Source organism: Petaurus breviceps, unplaced genomic scaffold (genome assembly GCF_028583685.1).
Source record: "Petaurus breviceps papuanus isolate PSGF00001 unplaced genomic scaffold, PetGlider_PUasm1.0 189, whole genome shotgun sequence".
Classification (NCBI taxonomy): Eukaryota; Metazoa; Chordata; class Mammalia; order Diprotodontia; family Petauridae; genus Petaurus; species Petaurus breviceps.
In genome coordinates, this window is record NW_027185809.1 from 41,499,607 (window position 1) to 41,522,797 (window position 23,191).

A 23,191-nucleotide genomic window follows, 5' to 3' on the forward strand; every position below is an offset into this window, starting at 1 on the left:
CAATTGCTTAGGGGCAGCCAGGTGGCTCAACAAGTAAGAGCACTGGCTCCAGTGTTGGGATGACCTGGAGATCAAATCCGGGCTCTGATACTTAGCACCACACCCAGAAATAACTGGCCGTGTAACCTTGAGCAAGTTACTTAACCCCTATTGCTTAAAAACAAAAAAAATAAATGAAGGCATTGATTGGACTAGATGACCTTTGAGATTTCTTCCACCTCTATGATCCTACAGTACTTTGCTACAGTACTATTGGCCATAACCAATTATCAAAACTGAAATGGATCTTACTTTAGTAAAATCAAAATCCTTGCATGAGAATTTAGAGTCACCGATCAAGCAATGCCCACTTTAATTAAGGCTCCTTATTTTGGGTCCTGTCTGCAGTAGGCAAGGGGGCCTTGGTCACACTTGGATTATGGGAATTGCCCCTGTGAGAACCATGCTGCCATTGCTGCCGCAAAGCAACAAGTACACTGGAAGTGAGGATTAAAGATGACTGTCCCTCTCTTCCTCTTCTACCTATACCATTCTACTATTGAGTATTGCACTTGCATTTAGTTCAGGTATAATGAAGGGTTTTTTTATGCCACAGGTGAGCATATGTAATTATGTAATCTAGCACAACCCCATATGGGGTCCTGACCCACGGTTTAAGAAGTGCTGAAAAGGTCATGAGTGGAAAAAGTTTAAAGAGCCCTGATCTAGATATATGAATAGAAATATATATATTTGTTTGTGTGTATGCATGCAAGAGGCCCTCTTGGCCGATCCAGGCTCGTAGGATAACTTATTAGACTCAAGATGCTGAAGTTTAGTTGGGGGTAGTGAGGGTCAGGAGCCAGAAGTGAATAAAAGAATCAAATTGCCTGGAATTTGAATATGCTTTCTCCCCCCAGGATCTTCTGAGATTCTAATTTTTCTTCAAAAGATGTAAACAAAAAAAACCAAGAATTTTAAATAAAAGTTATTAGGACTAAGGTACATTAGAGCATATAGGCTAACCAGAGGTGGAATCTTTATTTCACAAGATTCAAGATATAGTACAAAACGAATCTGTACATCTTTCTATTAACAGGATTTTTTTTGTTTACACAATTATATTACACTTCACCAACCTTTATACTGCATTTTAAAAAATACAAAATAAATTTACAAAAAAGCTTATCATGTTGTTTCTTCACAATGCCAATTGATAGTATTTTATGGTCTTTTATAACTTCTGCCTCCCCTATATATAGTTTTATATATATATATATATATATATATATATAGTGGTTATCTTGATCATACCAAACCTTGTAATTATTTTTGTACGAAATTGAACACAGAGTCAGTTCGTTTGTCTAAATAGGAAAATAATGGTACAAATAAGATTCCTTATATACACCTAATATCTCCTTTAAATATACTAAATTTGAATTGTATTAGTGGAAACAGACACTTTAGAACACGTTGAAAATTTTTTTCTTTATCTTGCTTTTAACTTTCTTGAAGATCAAAGGAGAAATTTGTTGAGCTTCTTTTCATTAAATAATATATATTTAAAGACCAGCAAGGGCCTTGGACAACATTGCATTCAGAAAACATACTTCCATTTTAATTGGAAAGTCAAGTGTGATGAAAAATTCACATGAAGATAGAATCTTTTAAGTTCCATTGCTTTTGCTACTGTTATTTGCTCTATCCTTAAAGTCATAATAATGTGCAATATACATTAAACTCATTTTCAAAAATGAACAATACCAGCTGGTGTGTATGTGTGTGTGTGTTGTTGGAGGGGAAATACATAGCTCACAATTCTCTTTTTGGCAGCTAAAGGGACTGTTTTCGTTAAGTACTTTGTTTTGAAATGTGAATCCAAACCTATATACAGGTGAGGTTTTCTTTTTTTTGTGAGAATGTAATTACACATGCTACACACACAAACTGCTGTGGTATTCATTTTAAGACTATCTGCATGCAAGTTTCTGAAGTACTGGTTGGCAGAACAAAGATAGAAAGCAAGAAGGAAGGGGAATAAAGAAAAAAGTGGGGAGGAAAAAAATCTATAATGAATAATTTTTTGCTTCCTAGAGGCATTAATAGTTCTTTAATTAAACAAATCATCAGAGTATCACTAGGTCTCTGGTGGAAGTTTCCAAAATTTCCCAGTGGTATGAAATCAAATAGTTTAGCAGTAAAACAACAAAGTCACATACTAACCTTTATATGCAGAAAGGTTACAGATCTTCAAAAGTGTTAATGATTCACAATTTGACTTATATGATAAATAATGAATTTTGAATAAAAGTCATTTGATCTCTCTTCTCTCTGCCACTATATGTTAACCAAAAATAAGACCTAATACAAAAATTGGGAGAAAAACGGAAAACCCAATACCACCCCAGTGAAATAAAATGAATGATATGATGGATATACTTAAGAATCTGAAACAGTTGGCAAACTAAATGTACAATAGTAAATATGCTTAAAGTACTACTATTATTCTCTTTCTCAGAAGAAGATACAATACAAAATGGATCAGGAGAGCATGGGATTATCATGGAGAAATGAAGCCATACTATATCAGTTACCTATAAATTCTATTATTAAAACTCCTGAATCCCTGAGTTAGTTTAATGTCACTGACATTAACTAGCTTCTGCTACTGTCATTTTATTCAAATGGATGCCATTTGATTAGGTTAGTGTTGACTATTGTTTTAGGGAAAAAACTAAAACCAAACTTCCTTATCCCAGAGAAAAAATGGGGCAAAGTCTACTCCCTTCCATAGATTCTTTAAATACAGCAAATGAACTGAATTATATAGACCTGCAGGTACTGACACCAGAGGAAATTAGGAAATGAAGAGACACAGAGAAAGGGACATGGGATATTTTTTATTTAATCAAGGATATTGGGATATGGCAATTGGGGAATTGATATAAAATAATTTATTAAATGGTGAATAAGGCTATGATTTGTCCATCCTGCCTATTATGTAATGAATATTCTGCATAACAGAACTGACTCTTACAGCACTACTAGAGAGGAAATGAAGTAAAAATTCTAAGGGGAAACAAATTTGAAATTTTAAGAGAGGTTAATTTTTTTAAAGGCAAGTTACTAGAATTTATATTAATCTTAAAGTTTGGGTTTTTAAATAAATTCAATACTGTTCCACTTGACTGAAGTGTGGTCACAACCTGGTCTCACCTTGCATTACACTGCAGCTACCTTTAGGGGGCGTACAGGGAAGAAAGGAGCAGGAAGAAGACACACAATCCCACCAAAGATCGAACTGATAAATTTGAATGTGCATAAATTCTGTTAGTATTTAAAATCTGAACTTCACAAAGCAACCATTTTAACTTTTGTGGGGAAAAATCTCCTAGGTTTCCCATTTTAAATTTAGAAGTTACCTGGAAGGAAAGCTTACTGATCCAGTTGGTAACAGAGAAGTATAAAACTTCAGCTGAATGTCTTTATGTTCACTTGAGACTGAAAAAATCTATTTCTAAACAAAATCTCAGCCCCAGAAACTAAAGCCATGCCACAATGGAAGTAATTAACTCTTTATATATTACCACAGATAATGAATTATGGAAAAAAAAAAGTGTCAAAGTTAGTTTAAGTAGGCTGAGGTTTGCTGGGGAAAGGAAAAAGCCTTCTCAGTAAGCCGAACTATTTTAGTGCTCACATCTCCTAATAACAAAAAGCTAGTGAAGTTTTAATTCACATGCATTCTCTTGTTCTAAGAAAACCAAGTTCTTGGTTTGTTTTGAGATCCCAGCCAAATTCGAACTGGGGATAATATCAAGTATCCCAATGCTCTCTGTGGGAAGATAGTTAAAAAAATGAGATAGTTAAATAAGCGATTCATCTTTCAATGTACTGACAAACCAGCAGAGTGGAGAATCTACCTTTAAAAATTTAAAAGGCTTTGGCTTTCTTCAACTGCTGAGGTTAGCCAAACTTTAGTTCTCTTGTCCATTTGAATTTAATATTGTAATGGTATTCACCATACACTGTTTCCTGGCAGATCTTTCACATTTACTGATTCAGGATTGTTGATCCAACTATCTTTCTGTGCTTGTGCAAAATGGAATGCAAGGGGAAATAAATTCTGGAAGCAAATGTTTCAACTTTTGCACACCATGCAGAGTGCCTGACATTGTATTCTGATTTCTCACATTTAATCCATCCTCTGGTTTCCATATCACAGCTCTGTGTACCCAAAATAAATAAATTACACTTGGGTGGATGATGGGTAACGTCATGTAGTAGAGCAAGGAGATGGTTCACTATGTTTACAGATTTCCTTTTCTTATGAAAGGAAATTCACATAAAACTTTTTAACATTAATTTTTCATTGATCTTTGGAGGAGAGAAATTATGCAGGACCCAAAATAGTTAATGAGATGCTTGTAAAGTGTGACTAACATCAGGAATAAGGAAGCTCTTACCCTTCCTTTTAAAATAATGTGAATATGTAGATATGTACATTTGCAATATGGATCAGTAAAATAATTTATCTCATTTATCACAGTTCTGGAACACTTTGATGACGTAATTTCTTTTAACTTAAAAAGCAAGTTCTGTTTTTAAACTTTCAAACATGTTAAAAAATTGAACTTGCAATTGGGTTTTCCTTTTGTACATTGATCAGTTTCTAGTGTCAGTGCATAAGACCTTAATATAGTTGATATAAGGACTTTTGCATACTAAGAGAATGACCAACAGAACTTAAGACAGGTGAATACAGTAGACATTACTTTGAGTATCTCACATATGTTTCGAGGAAAAAATAAATGAAAGCCAATGAAAATTATTTCATATGGCACTGAAACAAACATTCAACTCAGTGTAGGTAAGAGTTACTTATCCCTGAAAATAAAGGCATCAGATTCTAAGCAGCTTTAAGAATTAAATGCTTCTTTGTGCCTCTTTTTGGGAGGTGGCCACTGATCCAAAGTCCTAATCACGATGCAAGTGTTCTCAACAAACAGATCCCATTCCTTCATGGTTGACTATGGTCAAGGCTCCACAGGGAAGCTGTTATTGAGGGGGCTGCTGTTCTCGTCGAGGCTCCTGTTGAGGGGGTGGAGCTGGCCGCGGCCCTGGAGGCCTCCGGATTGCTTGGTGTTGTCTCTGCCTGTAAGCTATGACTGTTCCCAATAGTAATGCGATGATAATCATGAGATAAATGTCCCACTCTGGTCCCAAAAGTTGGTCCATATCAAAGTAGGAGAAGATTTCCCGTATCTTAATGAAAATATAATATCATGTTACAATCATAGAATGTTAGAAGGGAAAGTATTAAAAATGGTGAGATAATATCAATAAACTAGAAATCAATACCATATTATTTTATTAAAATGTTTGGTTTTAGGGAGTATTTTGCTACCTCTTGCTAACAATGTATTTATTCCCCTCTGTATATCAGCTCTCTTTTGGTCATGAAAATTGGACAGTTGTACTGTTTCTTTGGGGTAGCTAACAGTCAGAGGATCTCAAGGTTTTGAGAGCTGTCTTTGGTGGTCTTTTCTAGGGTTTAGCAAAATAAACTCCTTTAAAAAATAACATCTAGACTTACACTAAAGAAAACAAAGTGATAGAACGTTATAGTAGGTGGAGAGTCAGACTTAAAACCAGGAGGACCTGGGTTCAAGTCCTGCCTCTGATATAAGCTGGCTGTGTGACCCACAGAATCACTGTTCTAAGTAACTCACTAAGATAATCAGATGCAGAGAAGATGTCAGCTGGAACTGGTAGAGGGAATTGCCTCTTCAGAAGTTCCCTAAATCAATGAAAACATAGGTCTAGTCCCTATCCCTACAGATATCTATTAGACAGAGAACAACCTATGAAGTCTATGATACTATTAAGTGTGGAAGTTACAAACTTATCCTCTACTTATTCTTACATGTGACCAGAGAACTAAAAGGAACTAGATTTGGAACTGGGAAGGAGAATTTTTTTGAAAAGGAGTATTTGGAGGTAATACTTGAAAAAGAAAGACTATACAAAGTTATGGTATTTGGAAGGTCTCTAGTTTAGACAAAAGAATAGAAAAATCACTCACACTGGCATCACGTATATACTGCAAAGAGTAAACAACTGCAAGCTTGCAGAGGGCCAGGAACACTGGAACTTGAGCGTCGGGGCTTGCTTCAGCAGCCATGTCATAAAAGCGCTTGGCGAGGTGAATATCCTACAATGTAGCACACAATATATTTAATACTGAGATAAAAATGAATTCAGCCTGTTAAACTTGCAGTTACTGCATAGCCAAGGTAGATGCTTCTAATTTCTCAAGAAATTGTTAATTGAAAACTTAAACAATTTACCAAATCTCCATTTATTTGACATGTTTACTTGTTTCTCTGTTTAACAACCCCCACAAACATCCCCATAATCCTCATTTACTTATAAATTTTTAATCAAATCATTTAACCTTTCATTTTTAACAACCTTTCTACTGAAAGTTAGGATGAACTTTGATTTTTTTTCAACACACATATGTACATACTTCCTTCAGTGTACATATATAAATATATATATCCCTCTATATATCTTACTCTAGTTATTTGATTAGCTCCTTATCTACTCACATATGATTCTGATAAAATCTATTAGCAACTTTTTGAATAAAAATCACAGCATCACAGGTTTGGAGCTGGAAGGGGCCTTACAGATCATTTAGCCCAACGGCTCCATGTTTTAGATGAGAAAACTGAGGCCCAGAGAAGCAAAATGACTTGCCACAGGTGAAAACTGATACTAAGTAGCAAGGCTGGGATTTGAAGCGGAGCAAAGTAGTGGAGATAACAATGGATTGACAGCCAGAAGATCTGGGCTCATATCCAGAGTCAGATACCTACTAGTTATGTGAACCTGGGCAAGTCATCTAACTTCTCTGTGACTCATTTTTCTTATTTGTAATATAAGAGGGGTCAATTCAATGGGTTTTAATGCCCCTTCCAGCTCTAAATTTATAATCCTACGAGCCCAGATTCTTTGATTCTAAATCCTGTACTCTACATACAGCATTACATTCAGCATATTTCTTTCCACTGCTCTTTAAGTCAAAACTGCAAAGTGCTGCACTGATTTCTATTAAATATTTAAATACATATGTATATGTGAGTATGAGTATGTGTTGTTGAGTTATGTGCAACTCTTCATGACCCTGTGGACCATAGCACACTAATACTGTCCATGGGGTTTTCTTGGTAAAGATGCTGGAGTGGTTTGCCATTTCCTTCTCCAGTGGATTAAGGCAGAGAGGTTAAGTGACTTGACAGAATACTATCTGAGGCCAGATTTGAACTCAGGTCTTCCTGACTCCAGGCTCAGGGCTCTATCCACTGAGCCACCACCTAGTTGTGTGTGCATCCATGCGTGTGCTTACGTGTGTGTTTGTTGTAAATAAGTATTATAAAAACATTTTCTAAAAACAAAGAGGGACCTTTGCATATCTGTTAGATCTTCCACAGAAGATCTACTGCTATTAATGTTTCTATTTCATCAAGTTGTCAAAGAGTTAGGAAAACTCTTACTTGTCATCTTTAAGTATGTAGGTTTTAAGAAGTAAGTATCTTGAGTATTAAGAATTTTTTGGAGACTGGTAAAAATGTGCAATGAAACAGTATTTGGGAAACAAAGATAAAATAAATTCAAAATAACACCAAAAGTTAGATACATTTAACAGACAAAATATTGGGCTTTAGCTGTGCTCACCTGTTTAATGCCCAGTCCTTTCTCATGCATGTACCCCAGGTTAAACATAGCTTGTGCACTGTGCTGCTGCTCAGATGCTAGTCGATAATGAATAAATGCTGTCTCATAATCAACATCAGTGCCAAAGCCATAGAAATGGTAGTCTCCAAGCTTAATTCTAGCAACTGTGTATCCTAAGAGAAAACCATACAAAAGCATTCATTTAAAAAGGTCTATTCTAGTTGTTTCTTTCTCTGTTAAAATTAAGCATATTTCTACAAAATATAACTTTAATCCATTCTAATGTAAGCTCCTTAGAGGCAGAAACTGCTTTATTTACTCTTTCTACACCCAGCATCTAGCATACAGCTGGATGCTTAATAAATGTTTACTCAATTAAATTTCTATTTTCAGTATGTAGATGTTACCAGCAAATTTTCAGCCAAAATGCAAATTTGGTAAAAATGTTCATTAGAAGTGTCACTCCTTGGGCGGCTAGGTGGTGCAGTGAATAGAGCACTGGCCCTGGAGTCAGGAGGACCTGAGTTCAAATCCGGCCTCAGATACTTAACACTTAACTAGCCATGTGACTTTGGGCACGTCATTTAACCCCAACTGCCCCTCCAAAAAGCAAAAAAAAAAAAGTGTTACTCCTCTATTCCCCCAAATCTAAGTAGTTGGACATGGGCTCTTTCCTTCACTGATACTTTTCTGCATGTGCTCAACCGCTGTCCCCATCATTTCTTTCCTTCCTTCCTTTCTTTCTTTTGCTTTTTGGAGGGAGGAAAGTAGGGCAATTGGGGTTAAGTGACATGCCTACGGTCACAGGGCTACTTTTTTGCATTAAGTGCCTGAGGCCACATCTGAACTCAGGTCCTCCTGACTCCAGGGCCGGTGCTCTATTTACCATGCCACCTAGCGACCTCTCCCCCCCCCATCATTTCTTCTAAGTTTTAAAGCACAGTAGGGTGGCTTGGACTGAGGCATGGTGGAAAGGTAGAAAGCTAATCCACAGAACTAGGTGTGGGTTAGGGAATGGTGAACAGTCTGGAGAGAGGCCAAAATTACATGAGATGATGGTCATTCATAGTCTCTTCTTAAGAAATTCTAAAAAGTAATCATATGCCAGATGGCAAAACTTTATTCCTGTAGAAGTTATGTAAGTTTTATTCAATTTCTTAAGTGCTATTAAAAGGTACATCTTAGGGTAATTGCTAATTTCCAACTAGAATTTTAATAATAGTGATCATGGGACCCACATTTCCATTTTAATAAAGGATAATAATAGCAGCTTACATTTACATAGTGCTTTAACAGTTACAAAGTCCTTCCCCAAAACTAGGCTATGGTAGGGAGTACAAGTCCTACTGTGAAGGTGAGGAGACAAATGACATGCTGGTAGTAGTACAGTTATACTCAGTGGTGAAACAGAGAACTGAGCCCAGGTCTTTCTGAAGTCCAAGGCTCTTTCCATTATACTACAATGCTGTGCTAAAGTTCAATTTGTTATACAATAACTTCAACATTTAATAAGCATGACTTATGTAGGACAAATTATGTAATTATGAAGGAAGAAAAATTAGACATTTTATGCCTTCCTGGAGCTCATTATTATAGATATAAGTATACAGTAAATGAATGAATGATTTTTTTTTTAATTTAAGCACTTACAGTGTGCCAAACACTATGTTAAGTTCTGAGGACACAAATGCAAAAGTAAAGAGAGCTCTTGCTCTCAAGAAGCTTACTTTCTAACAGGGAGAGATTACAGACAAAGAATAACAGAAGGTTCAGAAAGTTACAAGGATTGGGAGTTGGTTCATGGGAACTAGAATGACACACTACTTCCAGAAACAATGGCAGAATTAATCTGATCATGGTTTCAGAACTAAAAGGAAGATGGGAAAAGGGGATGTGTTGAGACAAAGGAGCTGTCAATAAAATGGCTGTGGAGTTGGGAGTGACGCATGCCTGAATGGTACTTGTCTGAAGTACTGAGACAACTGGGATGTTCACCATTAAGGACAGCAGGGCCTCAGCATGGAAGTTCTAGAGATGAACTTTCCAAGGTGGGGTAGGAAGGGAGGGGGGAATAATTACAGACTAGAAAAAATCATGGAAGGCTTTGTGGAAGAGATGGCATTTGATCTGGGTCTCAAAAGATCAATCCATTGATAAACACTTATTAAGGGTCTATTATGTGCCAGGGACAGTGTGAGTCACTGGGGATGTCCTCCTCTCAAGAAACTTGGGAGAGGAACACTATATATGAAGGTACACAGAATGAACATTAAGAGAACAGATGTAAATAAATACAAACTAGCTAAATAAAAGGTAGTTTGGGAGGGAGAGCACTACCCGTGTTTCCCCGATAATAAGACACTGTCTTATTTTTTTTTTTTGGAAAGAAAAACACTAGAGGGCTTATTTTCAGGGGAGGGCTTATGTTGTCCTGCCTCAGCTCTCCTTCGCGGCACTGCTCTCAATGGCGCCAGCAAGCAAATCACTGGGGAAGAACAGGATGACGCGCTCACTGCTGCAGCTCTGATTGGATGCAGCTTGGAGCGCGGCGTGCGTTTCACCGGGGGGGGGATGGTGCATACAGAGGGTACCGTAATGTAGCGTGTAGCGCAGGGGATCACCTTCACTACAGTAGCAATCTCAATAGGGCTTATTTTCGGGGGAGGGCTTATTTTAGAGGAATCTTACACAGTAAGGGGAGGGCTTATTTTTGGGATAGGTCTTATTATCGGGGAAACACAGTAGTAGTTGTGGGAATCAGGAGCTGCACCATGAAGAAAGTGAGGGATTATTTCTGTGAGGCAGGGGTGAGAAGTGACTGCATTCTACACCTTGGGGATGGCCGGTGGAAGTTATGGAGACAGGAGGAGTGCTATGTAAAAGGAACAATAAGAAGGCCAACTTGACAAGACTGTGGAGTAGTCAGTCAGCCAAAGGACCAATTAGGAAGCTACTGAAACAATGGTGAGAGGTGATTAGGGACATATTAAAGTGGTAGGTTATAGAGGTATATAAGTGACAAAATTTGGCAATTAAATGGATATATGGGGTGAAGGACAGTGAAGAGTCAAGGATGGTGCCAAAATTTTAAATCTAGGAGACTGGAAAAATGATAATGCCTTTGCTAGAAATAGGAATATTTGTAAAGATTCTGTTTTAAATATGTCGAACTTGAGATGTCTCAGGGATATCTAGTTTGAAATGTTCAACAGACTGCTGATGTAGGAGTGAAACTCAGGAGAGATGGATATAAGTTTAACACCAGGCAATAACATTCCTACTTTAGTATTAAAGTAGAAAATTGCAAGATTTAAACTTTACATAGGATACAGCAAATATGGCAAGATACTATGGTGAAATTCACTACTGGAATGACAACTCACCTTGGGAGGCTGCCCTGTTCCAATGCAGCAAAGCTCTGGGATAGGTTTCATTCTCGCCTACAATGCTGGCTTCTTCTAGAGGAAATACAGTGAGATACCCATAAGACACTACATACTATATGGCACTATTTCTGCCTTGCTTAACTGACAACGCTGGATGTGAGGTGTTTTTTAGCAGTAATCTATATAATAATGTTTCTCCTATATTTGACTAAGACACTTCATTCCAGAGTCTTAATATTGTTGAACTGCAGTATCCCCACACCAGCATAGCGTCTTGCACAAAAGTGGAACTTAATGAATATATGCTGAATTGCCATGAATACTGGGTTCAGGAAAAGCTATTAAGCGGAGTCACAGTCACTATAGATAGAGCCTGTTTTTTGTCATCATTTCTGCCTCTGTTTTATTTTATTTTAATAAATTTACTTAGCATTAAAGGCATCCAAAAGATTTTCTACCAATATTTACATTACTCTCCTACTTGAGCAATTAAAGTGTTTAATCGTTTTATATCTAGTTTCAAGTCTGTCTCAATTGTCAAGCACAATTACAAGAAAATATTACACCTTTAAAAAAGGCTCTGGTCAAAGTGACTTCATAACCAAAATTCCATTTTTTGATTATGACTATTCAATTCAATTCAATGAACATCTACTAAGCATTTACAGTGTACTAGGGACTGAGGAAACAAAGGAAAAAGTGAAACAAAAAGGTCCCTGACCTCAAGGAATTTATTCTGCTAGGAGGGAGGATTTAAAATATTGGATACTAAGTCTTAATCATAAGCTTAGCTTCACAGAAACATCATCCTTCTGTGGACGGCATCTGTTTGGCTACAGATATTCTACATTTAACTAGTATGATGAAGATAGTGCTTTGACCACTGGGTAGCAGACAACTCCCAATAATGCTTCAGGGAGAAAACCCTCATCCCAATGAAAATGAGCAGAAATATATGTAATGTCATAGTGATGCTCTAGATTCAGGCAAGGGGTTTCCTACCTTTAAAAGAAGAGCTATTTTTTTTACTTCCCTAAAGGCCTGAACTTTCCCAGGGCCCAGACGTGGGCCTGTAGCAGAGGTTAAATGACAATGGGGGTTAGAGGGAGGACTATGGGAGTAAAGAAGGCTAGAGAGTATCAAGAAGAACTGACTTGGATAATTAATAGTATCTTCAATATCTACTAGAAGAACTAGATCTTACTGACTAGTGACCCCGGTTTTCTTTGTCAATAAGAGGAAATGTTACCATTTGCTTAAATGACAAAGGAAAGTAGACTGGATATACTATCCAGTTAGAGAGTCTAGTTCAATATTGATAGATAAAGGCCATAGAAATTGCCTTTAAACAGATAAAATACTAAAGCTGAAGAAATTAAGTTACTAGGTTTGACTATGCATCAAGAATCCCATTTGTTAGATTCCCGCTAATTGTATACCACACCAAAAGACGGATCAGATGGAAGCGAGAACTTAGAACTCTAAATTAGTAGTAACTCTCAGTTACTACTAATTCCCAAAAATGTAAAAGACAGAGAAAACAACAAGGAAGATTTCCTAAGAGAAACAGCTTCTCTGTGACTTCAAACTTCTTAACTATGTGTGAACTGCTATGTTCTAAACCCTTACTCTGATCCAGAATGAAGGCTGCGTTGCTTTGGGCCACTTCATAGCCTTGTTCTGCCAACAGGAGATACTGGACCACAGCAGCATTGGAGTCACCATCTTTATAACTGTTGTAGGCAGACATGAGCCTCTCGGACCAACGGCCTCTTTCACACACATTTTTAAATAACTGAGGAAAAAGAAAAGAAATGGAAGGGAGATGAGCTTCTCCAAAAAAGAAAAGTCTATTAGTAATTTCTGCCAAAATACAATGTATTTTAAAAGAAACTCTTAAACTTAAGACTGAGGATATTCTTTGGATATTTTGACAGATTCATTGAATCTATACAACATTTTATATGTAACATCTGACATATACTGGCTATGTGACCACGAGCAAGTCATTTAACCTTGAGGTGGGCTAAGAAACTCTCTAGAACTGTAAGTTACAGAGAAGGTGCTGACCTGCATTGGTAGAGGGAGTTTTCTTATCTAGAAGTTCCTTAGATCAATTAAATCAAAGGTATGGTCTCTCTCAACTCACTTCATAATTCCAAGAATTATGGAAAACCATTTTAAATTGTTTTGAAACCTGAATCTGACATACTACTTGCTTTGGTCACCAGTTTTCTATATTATCTTCCCCTCAAGAAAGATTCTCATGAAATATTCTGTAACTTTAGTTACAGAACCAATAAACCTTTAAAAAAGTATGTATCAATCTGCTCAGAATTTATCAGATTTAGATGCATAGCTACTACACATCATTTAGGAAGTCATTTACATCAGCTAAAGATGAGACACCAAGAAAGAGAGGCCTGTGACACAGCAGATAGACATGGGTTTGAAGTCAGGAAGAACTTGTTTCAAGTTCTATTCTGACACACGACTGTATGTGCAATGTGGGGGAAGTCACTTTATTTTCCAATGCCCTAGGCACCCTCTTAAGGGTTAAGTGGCAGTTAAGTGTTGACCTACATTGGTAGAGGGAACTTTATCAACTGGGACTCCCTATAACAATGAAATCACAGTTCTGATCCCAAAGAAAGTTGGGGGAAGTTAGGACACAAGGATAGAACTTATATGGAGTTACATTCTAGCTCTGTAGAAATCTGAAGAATTTTCTAATAACCAAAGCTGTCTAAATAATGAAAGCGTACTGTTACAGGGGAGGAAGTTCCTTTTTATTAGAGGTAATCAAAGAAAGGCTGGACGACTATTTGTCAGAAATGAGTGCAAGAAGTTTATTTATCAGGCAGGAGAAAGTACTAAGAACCCTTTAGGGTCCTTTATAAGGCTAATAAAGGAAGTATGATGTTCAGAGGACTGTGCCTATAGTCCCTTCTTTGTACTATTCTCACTCTCTCTCCTGTCATAATTATGTGTGTACACATCTCTTCCCCCAAGTAGTTGTAAGTGGGATGCTTTGTGTCTATCTCTGTACCCCCAGCACTCAGCCCAATGCTTGGCAAACTGTTACTGATATGAAATATCGAAATGATAAGCAGTCTTAGAAAATGTGTGACTCATATCTTTTCACAGGCACTTTAAAGTACTAATCCCTTAGAGTCCCACATGCTTATCAAAACATATGTTCATTCATGGTCCATTTCCACTCTCGGAGGTCATATCTACAAAAAAAGGGTGGGCGGTGGTATACACTCCCTGCTACACATCATCTTTACACATATAGAGTGGTGGGAAACAGAACTCACCTCCACTGCAGTATGGCAAGATCTCATTACTCCAGTGCCTGTGGCATGCATCTGAGCTAGATTATAAAAAGCCAAGATATGCCCTCCTTGGGATGCTAAATTGAAATATTTCAAGGCTTGTTTATAATCTCTCTTGACTCCAATGCCATCTGCAAGAAAAATCCAATGTCATTAATACTGGTCTAAAATCAGGTCTATTTTAGCAGCAAGAGCCTATATGAATGATCAAAATAGGGTAAAAATCTTATTGGAAAAGAGCACATTCATGTAAGAACTTAACTAGATTAACACTCATAGTTTACAAAAGCAAGCACAAACACAATGTCCCAAAGATCTCATGTTGCAATAAATCTCTAGAACTGAATTCATAGTATAGTTCCTACTGCACAGTCATAGTGCCATCTAGTGGAAAAATCAACAAATTAAATTTATTATTGTAGTATTACACCACTTACTGTAATACATAGAGCCCAGTTGAAGTTGTCCATCTACCCATCCTTGTTCAGCAGCTTTCTGAAAATACTTCAATGCCAGATCATAATTCTGTAGAAAGATGGGTTAAGTCATTTGACAGTTTAAAAGGATGAGAAATAATCATGTCAGTCATTCACTAAGGAAGGAAAAAAAAAAGTACCTGTTCCACACTCTATAGGAACAAATAAGGACTATGTATTTATTACTTTTAGTAAGAGGCAGAAAGGATAATTATTATATGTGCTTTTTCCCCCAAGTTAAATGAATACCCTCCAAGGGCTAAAAAGCTTTAGCCTAAAATCACATTTCTACATTAATAGTAATAACTCATAACATATATATCATTTTAAGTTTTAGACACTGCTCACATCAATTGTATGAGGTAAATAAAGGTTTGTTACATTATACCCATTTTACAGATGAAAAAAACTGAGGCACTGAAAGGTTACATGATTTGCCCAGGATCACATGGTTCAAAAGAGGAATGAAACCCAGAAATCAAATGCCTCATCCTGAGCCTAGTACTCTGTCCATTACACTATCTTGTCTCTCTCTACATTAGATCTTTGAAAAGAAGTATATATGTAGGACACTGGGCCTTAATTTAAGAAATAGTTTCAACTTTTTTATTATGTACCATGCTGTAAGATATGGGTAACTCTGTTCCTTGATTTCTCCAGTAGTAAAACTAGAAAAACGCTATTTTCTCAATATGTCCTTCCTTCAGGAAAAACTAAAAATACTATTAAGTTAATAAAATGTTATATAGGGCCACTGGAAGAATTAACTGTACATGTACACAGTTCAACTTTCAAATAAATACCACTACTAAATATCAGTTTTAGTTTTCAGAAATGATCAAGAAGGAATAAGAAATTATTTTAAATTACTTTGTTTTAGTTTATGGAATACTTGAAAGTTAGGATGAAGAGACTTAAATTTCAAACAAAAATTAAGAGTTTTTGCCACTGATTGCCTGACTCCCCAAAATACTGGTTGTATATTAACACAGGAAAAAAAAACATTTTTAATCAAACTTGATAGGACATCTCATTTATTTGTCAGGGACTTGAGTTAAAATGTATAAAACTGCTAGGGAATCATATTCATAATCTTCATGGATTTTTGGGATGAAATAGCTATTTTGTGATTAGTTTTATGAAAATCAGTGTTCTGAAGAAGAGAAGTCAGGAGACATCTTACGCATACCCTCCCCATACTCTACTTTCTCTCAACTAGTGCCAAAAAGAAGTGCTTTATCATGCTTGACAAAAGCAAGTATTTTTTATTCTCTTTTGAGTGAGCTTGGTACAGAGTTAATAAAATAAATGAGCATATATAAAGCTTACATACATGAAGTTATACAAAGCTGAGAGATTAATGAAGGTATATAAAGTTGAGTCAGTGAAGCTTAGAGACTAAGTAGTGGGGTTTGGAATATTCCAAAGAAAAAGGTGAAATGTTAACATAGAATCAATAAAGCAAAGTACATATATGCATTTTGGTTGTTCTTCCTGAAGGAAAGCAAGGTTTCCCATGGGAAAGCACTTTCCCACAGTCCTTCAGAATAGCAATATCTCATATACCCATAGCTCTTTGCAGTATTATTAAGCTTTCTAGAAGTATAACAAAATTAAGAAGGCCTACTGGGTTTTGTTTAGGGGTAATTTGGATGCATTAAGTGGGAGTACAAGGCATTGAACATCTAAAGAATAAAATCCTTGCCTTCAAGAACCTCATATTCTACTAGTGAGATACAACATATATACAGATAAGTGTAATACAAAGTAGGAAGTGACGGGACAGGGTCACAGGAGAGAACAAAGAGCTCTAGGAATATTTAAAGAAGGAAAAAATTAACAATTGGGTAAGATCATGAAAGGCTTCATGGAGGAGGTGTTGTCTGAATTATATACAGAAAGAAGAACAAGATTCATGCAGAGACAAAAAGAGAGGCATCGACATCTAGTCTAAACTGAAGTAGGAAGAGCATTTGGTGAACAGTATTAGGATGATTCAGTTGGAATTTGTGAAGTAATGTGACAAATCTTAAAATGGTGGTTGGAGCCAGTCTATGCAGGACCTTAAAAGCTAAGTCAAATCGCTAGCATTTCGTCCTAGACACAATGGGAACCACTAAGAGAGTTTGTATAGGGGAATGATGTGGTCAGATTTGTGCCTAAGGAAGATGGTTTTCATGGCTACGTCAAAGATGAATGAGAGGGTGTAGACTGAAAAAAAAATGAGACCAATTAAAAAGTGATTACAACATTCTGGTGAGAGGTAATGTGGGCCTGAGCTAAGGTGCAGCTGTCAGAGTACAGAGAAAAGAAGGAATGCAAGAGATGTGGAGAAGTGACAAAGCTTGACACCTGAAAGGATATGTGGAGTGAAAGAGAAGGAAGAGTCTAGGACGACTCTAAGATTAGAAACCTTGCTGTTCTATCTGTGTCAGTTCCTTCAATATTTTGTAGACCTCACTATCAATTACTGAAGATGAAGAGTTCTGTTTTAGATATACTGAGTTTAAGGTTCAGGCAGGATGTCCTGGTGAAAATGGCTAGCAGGAAGTTACAGATAATAAACTGGAATTCAGGAGTGAGATTAAAACTGGATGTGCATTTGGAACTTATATGCATGGGATCAGGTGAAATCACCAAAAGAGAGAAGGTGAAATAGGTAGAAGAATCAGGAAAGAAAATTGTTACAGAGAACAAGAGAAGAGAGAGATTATCAAGGAGAATGGGGTTTTCAATATTAGAAGCTATAGAAATACCAATGAGAAAAAGAACTAAAAAAAAAGGTTATGATATTTAGCAAGTAAGAGCCATAAGTGAGTAAAGTTTCAATTAAATAGCAGGATGAGAAGGATGACTGCACAGAGTTAAGAAGTGAGTAGCAAGTATAGATAATTTTTCTAGGATTTTGACAATGAAAGGAAGGAGAAATAAAAGACGATAGCTTGAGGGAACAGTAGGGTCAAATCAAGGTTTTCTTTTTGTTTTTAAAGATGGAAGAGACTTGGGAATATTTGGGGGTAACAAAGAATAAGTCAGTAAATGAGAAAATATTGAAAATGAAGAAAAAGAGGGAAGAAATTATCCAGGGGGATAGGTGGGAATGGTATCACAGAATAAGTTTTGGGAATGGAGGCCTGGAGAGGTTAAATGACTTGCCCAGGGTAACACAAATAAGAAAGTGGCAGAGCTGGAAGATGATCTAGGTCCTGGAAGATTCTCCACTCCAAATCCAGTATTCTTTCCTTTGTACTACACTGCCTATTTCAAGGACACAGTTAGAGGGGTTAGCCTTGATCAGAAGGAGGAAGAATCATCTCTTCCTTTGAGATCACAGTAAAGGAAAAGAGGATAAGGTAAAGCTATAGAGAAGTTCTGAGCTGTGAAGGAGGGGAAATGAAAGAGTTCTTGACATGGCCTCAAACTTCTCATTAAAGTAGGAGGCAAGATCATCTGCTAAGAGAGAGAAGAATGGAGGCACTGGAGAGTTTAAGGACTTGAAATTTAGTTAGGGAAATAGGGCACATATAAAGATTAATAGCGATACAAAGAAGCATATGACAACTTCCAAATGAGTAGTACAGTTATTGCTATTGGAATTCAGGAAGAAAACGATCACCAACAATTCTAGTAATTAAGAGAAGCCCTCCTCACCCCTCTATCTGGTAGGATTCCTAGCTTCCTGTAAAGCATTGCTTAGGTATTACCTCCTAGGCACCTTTCCTAATCTCTCACTTTATTAGTAGTTTCTCCCTCTTGAAATCACTTTGTAGTATTTTATATATGCACTGTACTCATTTACTTGTATACATGTGCATCCTCCCCACTCCTCAGCAGAATGTATTTGAAGGGAAGGACTTTTTATTTTTCATTTTATCATATAGCCTAGCATAGTGTCTTGCATATAGGAGCTACTTAATTAGTATTTATTGAATTGATGTGACTTCATGAAAGAAGGCCTTAAGCTAGAAGGGCAAAATAATATTAATCATTGCTTAATTATAACTTTTTGAACATCTCTTGTAAATGAAATTGTAAATGTTCTTCTATAAAAATTTAGCAGAATTCTTATAGCATACACTACTATCAGCTCAAAATGGTGAAAACTCAAAAATGGAAAATAAAAGGTTACTCCATAAAAAATTTAAAGAGAATGAGATTGCATACCTTTCACAACTATGTCTAGGGAGGGCATTTCTAACTAAACAAAAGCGAGAGGAGATCAGAAAAAAAAATAATAGAAAATTTTACTATGTTAAGTTAAAAACCTTTTGATGAAAGTATACCACCAATGAAAATATAACAACCATTCCCAATAGATAAATGGTCATAAAATATGAAGTTTTCAAAAGGAGAATGGAAAACTGTGACCACATGAAAACATGCTCCAAAATCACCAAATAATAAGAGAAATGTGACTTCCAGTCAAGATGGCTGCCTGAGTGCAGGTAGATAGTTGAGCTCATGCCTTCTTACTCTAGTAAAAACTTAAGAAGATGAACTAGACTGGATAATGATGGAGGCCAATAAAAAAACTACAGTAAGTAATTTCTACCTCAAAAGTGACAAAAAGTCAGCCAGAAACTCATGTGCAAAAGAAAAGAGGACTGCTAGCAAACATTCTGAGAAGGGGTCCAATAGACTTCATTAGATTGCCAAAAGGTTCCACGACACAAAAAAGGCTAAGAACCCCTATAAACAGAAGATTCAAGCACCTTAATGTCTTCTAAGAAGAGGTAAGCACAGGAACTCAGGAGACCCAGGTTAAAAAATACCCAAAAGTGAAGCAAGGAATGAAGCATGACACTAAACTAAAACAAGTTGTAATTCAAGAACCAATGCTGGAAAGAAGATAGCAACAACTATAACAAATAATTGTTAATTAATAGTAGCCCTTTAAAAACTTCAATTAGGAACTCAAAGAAAAAAAAATAAAAAAGGACTATATGAATATCGCAAGAGCTTTGAAGAACGAGAATAAATAACTTAGAACAAAAAATTGTAAACTCGACCTAAGTAATACACTCCCTGAAAATCAGAATGAACCAAACAGATACCAATGACTCTACTAAATAGCATTATAATCAAAAGAGGGAAAACAAAAAGAAAATATAAGTTATTTCATGTGAAAAATAACTGATATGGAGAGAGAATATAAGAATCACTCTACTCCCTGAAACCATGATTAAAAAAGCCTTAACACTATTAACTGGAATCATAAAACAAACAAAAAACTTTCCAGATTGATTAGAACCAGAGGGCAAAATGCAGATAAAAAGAATTTAACGACGACCTTTTGAAAGTCAGTCCAAAAGGAAAAGTCCAGGGAATGTCAGCCCAAATCCAGAACTTCTATATCAAAGCAAAAATACTGAAAATAATCAAAAAAGAGTTTGAATACCAAGGAGCTACAATTAGGGTAACATAAAACCTGGAAGTTTTTTTTTTTTTGCTTTACTATAAACAAAGAGAAGATCTTGGAATATAATATTTCAAAAGGCAAAAGATATGGACTTACAACCAAGAATAACTTACTCTGCAAAGCTAAGTGTACTACTATGGAGAAAAATAGACCTTTAATGCAGTAAAGGACCTTTAAGAATTTCTAATAAAAACATTAGAGCTGAATAGGTGCTTTCAAGTACAAAAACAAAAGAATCAAGAGAAACTAGAAAGGTAAATTTATTTGGGCAATTAGAAAGGGCTATATGATAGATACAGAGCCAACATTTTAATAGAGCAGGGAGGGGGTTTCTTAACCTTGGGTTTACTGATAGATTTCAAGAGGTCCATGAATTGAAATGTGGGGGAAAAATCTTTATTGTCACTAACCACTAACTGAAATTTAGCATTTTCTATCATTATTTAAAAATATTCTGAAGAAGAGAGGGTAATGGAATATCTTAATGTAGAAAGGAGGAAGGCGTAGAACTTGCTATTTCTTATAACTGGAGTATTCAAAGAGAGTATACAGATGTGGGGAAAGGGACAAGGTAATAAGATGAATCTCACTCTTATTGCAGATGAAAGTAAGTAGAACCAGAATAATTTACAGAAAGACAAAAATAAAAAAAAAACCAAAACAAATCCAAACCAAACCAACTCTGAAAGACTTGAGAACCTTGATCAAAGCAATGGCCAACCACGTCTCCATGATGAAGAATTTTACCCATTTACTAACAGAAAGGTGATGGACTCAAGGTGAAAAAGAGGCACACATTTTTGGAAATGTGTGGATTTTATTTGCTTATTTGTTACAAATTTTCTTCCTGTTTTTAAATGAACAGATACCAAAAAGGGGAGAGAACCATTTTTAAAAATGTACAGAGGAGAAGGAAATTCAGAAGGAAGCAAAGACATGCAGGACATTTTGAAAGCAATATAGAGAATTTATTATATAATTTTAAAAAAGTGGTATAAATAGAAATTCAGTTTCATATAAAATCCTCTTTTTTTGGGTGATCTTCTGTGTATATGGAAATGCTCTTTTTGATGTTTTAAGTCCATAAAAAATTTAAAAATAGAAATGCAAATAAAAAAACTCTAAAGTTTTACCTCATACCATATGAATTGGAAAAAAAAAATATATAAGATTGGGCTTTGACAGGTGGTGGGAAATCAGGTCCCTTCATGTAATGTTGGTAGAGCTGTGAAGTGTTCTAACTGTTCAGGATTACAATGTGGAATTATGCAAGGAAAATAACTAAATTGTCTTCAACCTTTGAACCAGCAATTCCACTACTGTGCATACACCTTTAGGAATTTAAAGAGATTCAAAGGCTCACTATATATCAAAATATTCATAGCAGCACTCTTTATAGTAGCAAAGAAATGAAAACAAAGTGGGTATCAATAGTTTGGGGAACAGTTAAAAAATTAGGGTACATGAAATATAATATTATTGTGCTGTAAGAAAAGATGACTATCAGGCATTTAGAGAACCATGGGAAGATTTGTATGAACTAATGTAGAATGAAATAAGCAGAGCCAAGGGAACCATATAAACAACTAGAAAAAGGTAATGAAAGATCACTAAAAGGAAGTCAAACTATTACTCCCTCATAGTAGAAGACTGCTAGGGCAGAATATTATACATTAATATATATGTATATATAAGTATAAATACACACACACACACACACACATATATATATACATACATAGATATGGTTGCTGTTTTGAATGCATTAAATTATTTTTAAATTAATGATTTTTATTAAATTATTTAATTTTATTCATAAGGGAAGAGTTTCAGTTTGGGATATGTGTATATAATATAATCATGATGTAAAAACAAAAGGCATAAATTTTTTAAAAACTTTAAAAAATGAAGTAAATTAACAAATCAACTTGAATGGATTTTTTGAGAGACTATTAGCCCAATAATGATACTACTTTCTTTCTTTTTTGCCTGCTACTGTGAAATAGTATTGCTGTACTAAGCCAACAATTCACTTTTGAAGTTTTCAATTAAGTTGGTTGGCCTGCTTTAGGCTAACTGACCAGGCCTCCATTAACATGCCCTTTGGTTTGCCTGTACAGTATTTCAGAAAGGGCCTTACTATTTGGGGCCTTGAATACAGCGATTCTGGAGAGCCTCTTACCAGGGATGACTTGACACTAAGGAAAGAAAAAGACAATAAAGAAGAGGGGGAATATTGAAATTATGAAGGAAGAGCTAAAGACTTTCAATCTGTGTTCACAAAATTACTAATGAGGTTATTGATAGTGGCGTTCCCTATCAGTTCACTCATTTTTCATTTGAGCTGTCTATTGCAGTTATTCTTTTCATTACCATGTTCTAACACCCTCATTCAAAAGCTTCTTTCATGACTGGGTGAATGTGATGTCAAACGATGTTCCTGCTGCCAGACACTACTCCCTCTAATACATCTTGCAGTTATCATTTTAATCTTTCTAAAATACCCCTCTTATCATGTCATTATCCTGATTAAAAACTTTCAATGGCTCCTCATTGCCTACCAAATTAAGTCCAAAACCCTTTGCATTTTTATTTAGGTCCCACTGTGGATAAAAGTGACTGCTTGTCCTCTGTAACCTCACTATTGTTTGCATCATCAGAAAACCCAAGTCTAATCTTCCCTTCATGCTTCAAATTGCCATAATTTCTTGTCTCCTTAATTTTACTGACAAGGAACTGAAGTCTTTAGAAGTAATGTCCTAGTTAAAGGTCCCACTTTTTTAAAGCAGAACCCAAGGTTTCCTGACTTAAAATACACTGCTACCTCTTCTACACCACATTGTCCAG

The 23,191-nt window shown here is 35.9% G+C and overlaps 1 protein-coding gene across 3 annotated transcripts in view; it reads right to left on the minus strand.

Annotated features, from left to right (window-relative positions):
- Window positions 1-998: 998 nt before the first annotated feature.
- SEL1L (SEL1L adaptor subunit of SYVN1 ubiquitin ligase) overlaps window positions 999-23,191 on the minus strand; it is a 65,758-nt gene continuing 43,565 nt past the window's right edge. Inside the window, exons 15-21 of one of the 3 annotated variants that reach the window (XM_069092364.1) lie at window positions 14,887-14,974; window positions 14,432-14,580; window positions 12,741-12,906; window positions 11,109-11,180; window positions 7,726-7,898; window positions 6,068-6,196; window positions 999-5,247 (exon numbers count right to left, since the gene is read on the minus strand). In XM_069092364.1, the coding sequence (XP_068948465.1) occupies window positions 5,041-5,247; window positions 6,068-6,196; window positions 7,726-7,898; window positions 11,109-11,180; window positions 12,741-12,906; window positions 14,432-14,580; window positions 14,887-14,974 (984 nt within the window). In that variant the 3' untranslated portion in view covers window positions 999-5,040. Of the gene's footprint in view, window positions 5,248-6,067; window positions 6,197-7,725; window positions 7,899-11,108; window positions 11,184-12,740; window positions 12,907-14,431; window positions 14,581-14,886; window positions 14,975-21,352; window positions 22,543-23,191 lie in introns of those variants that run through there. The other 2 variants (XM_069092363.1, XM_069092365.1) reach the window with 2 other exon arrangements.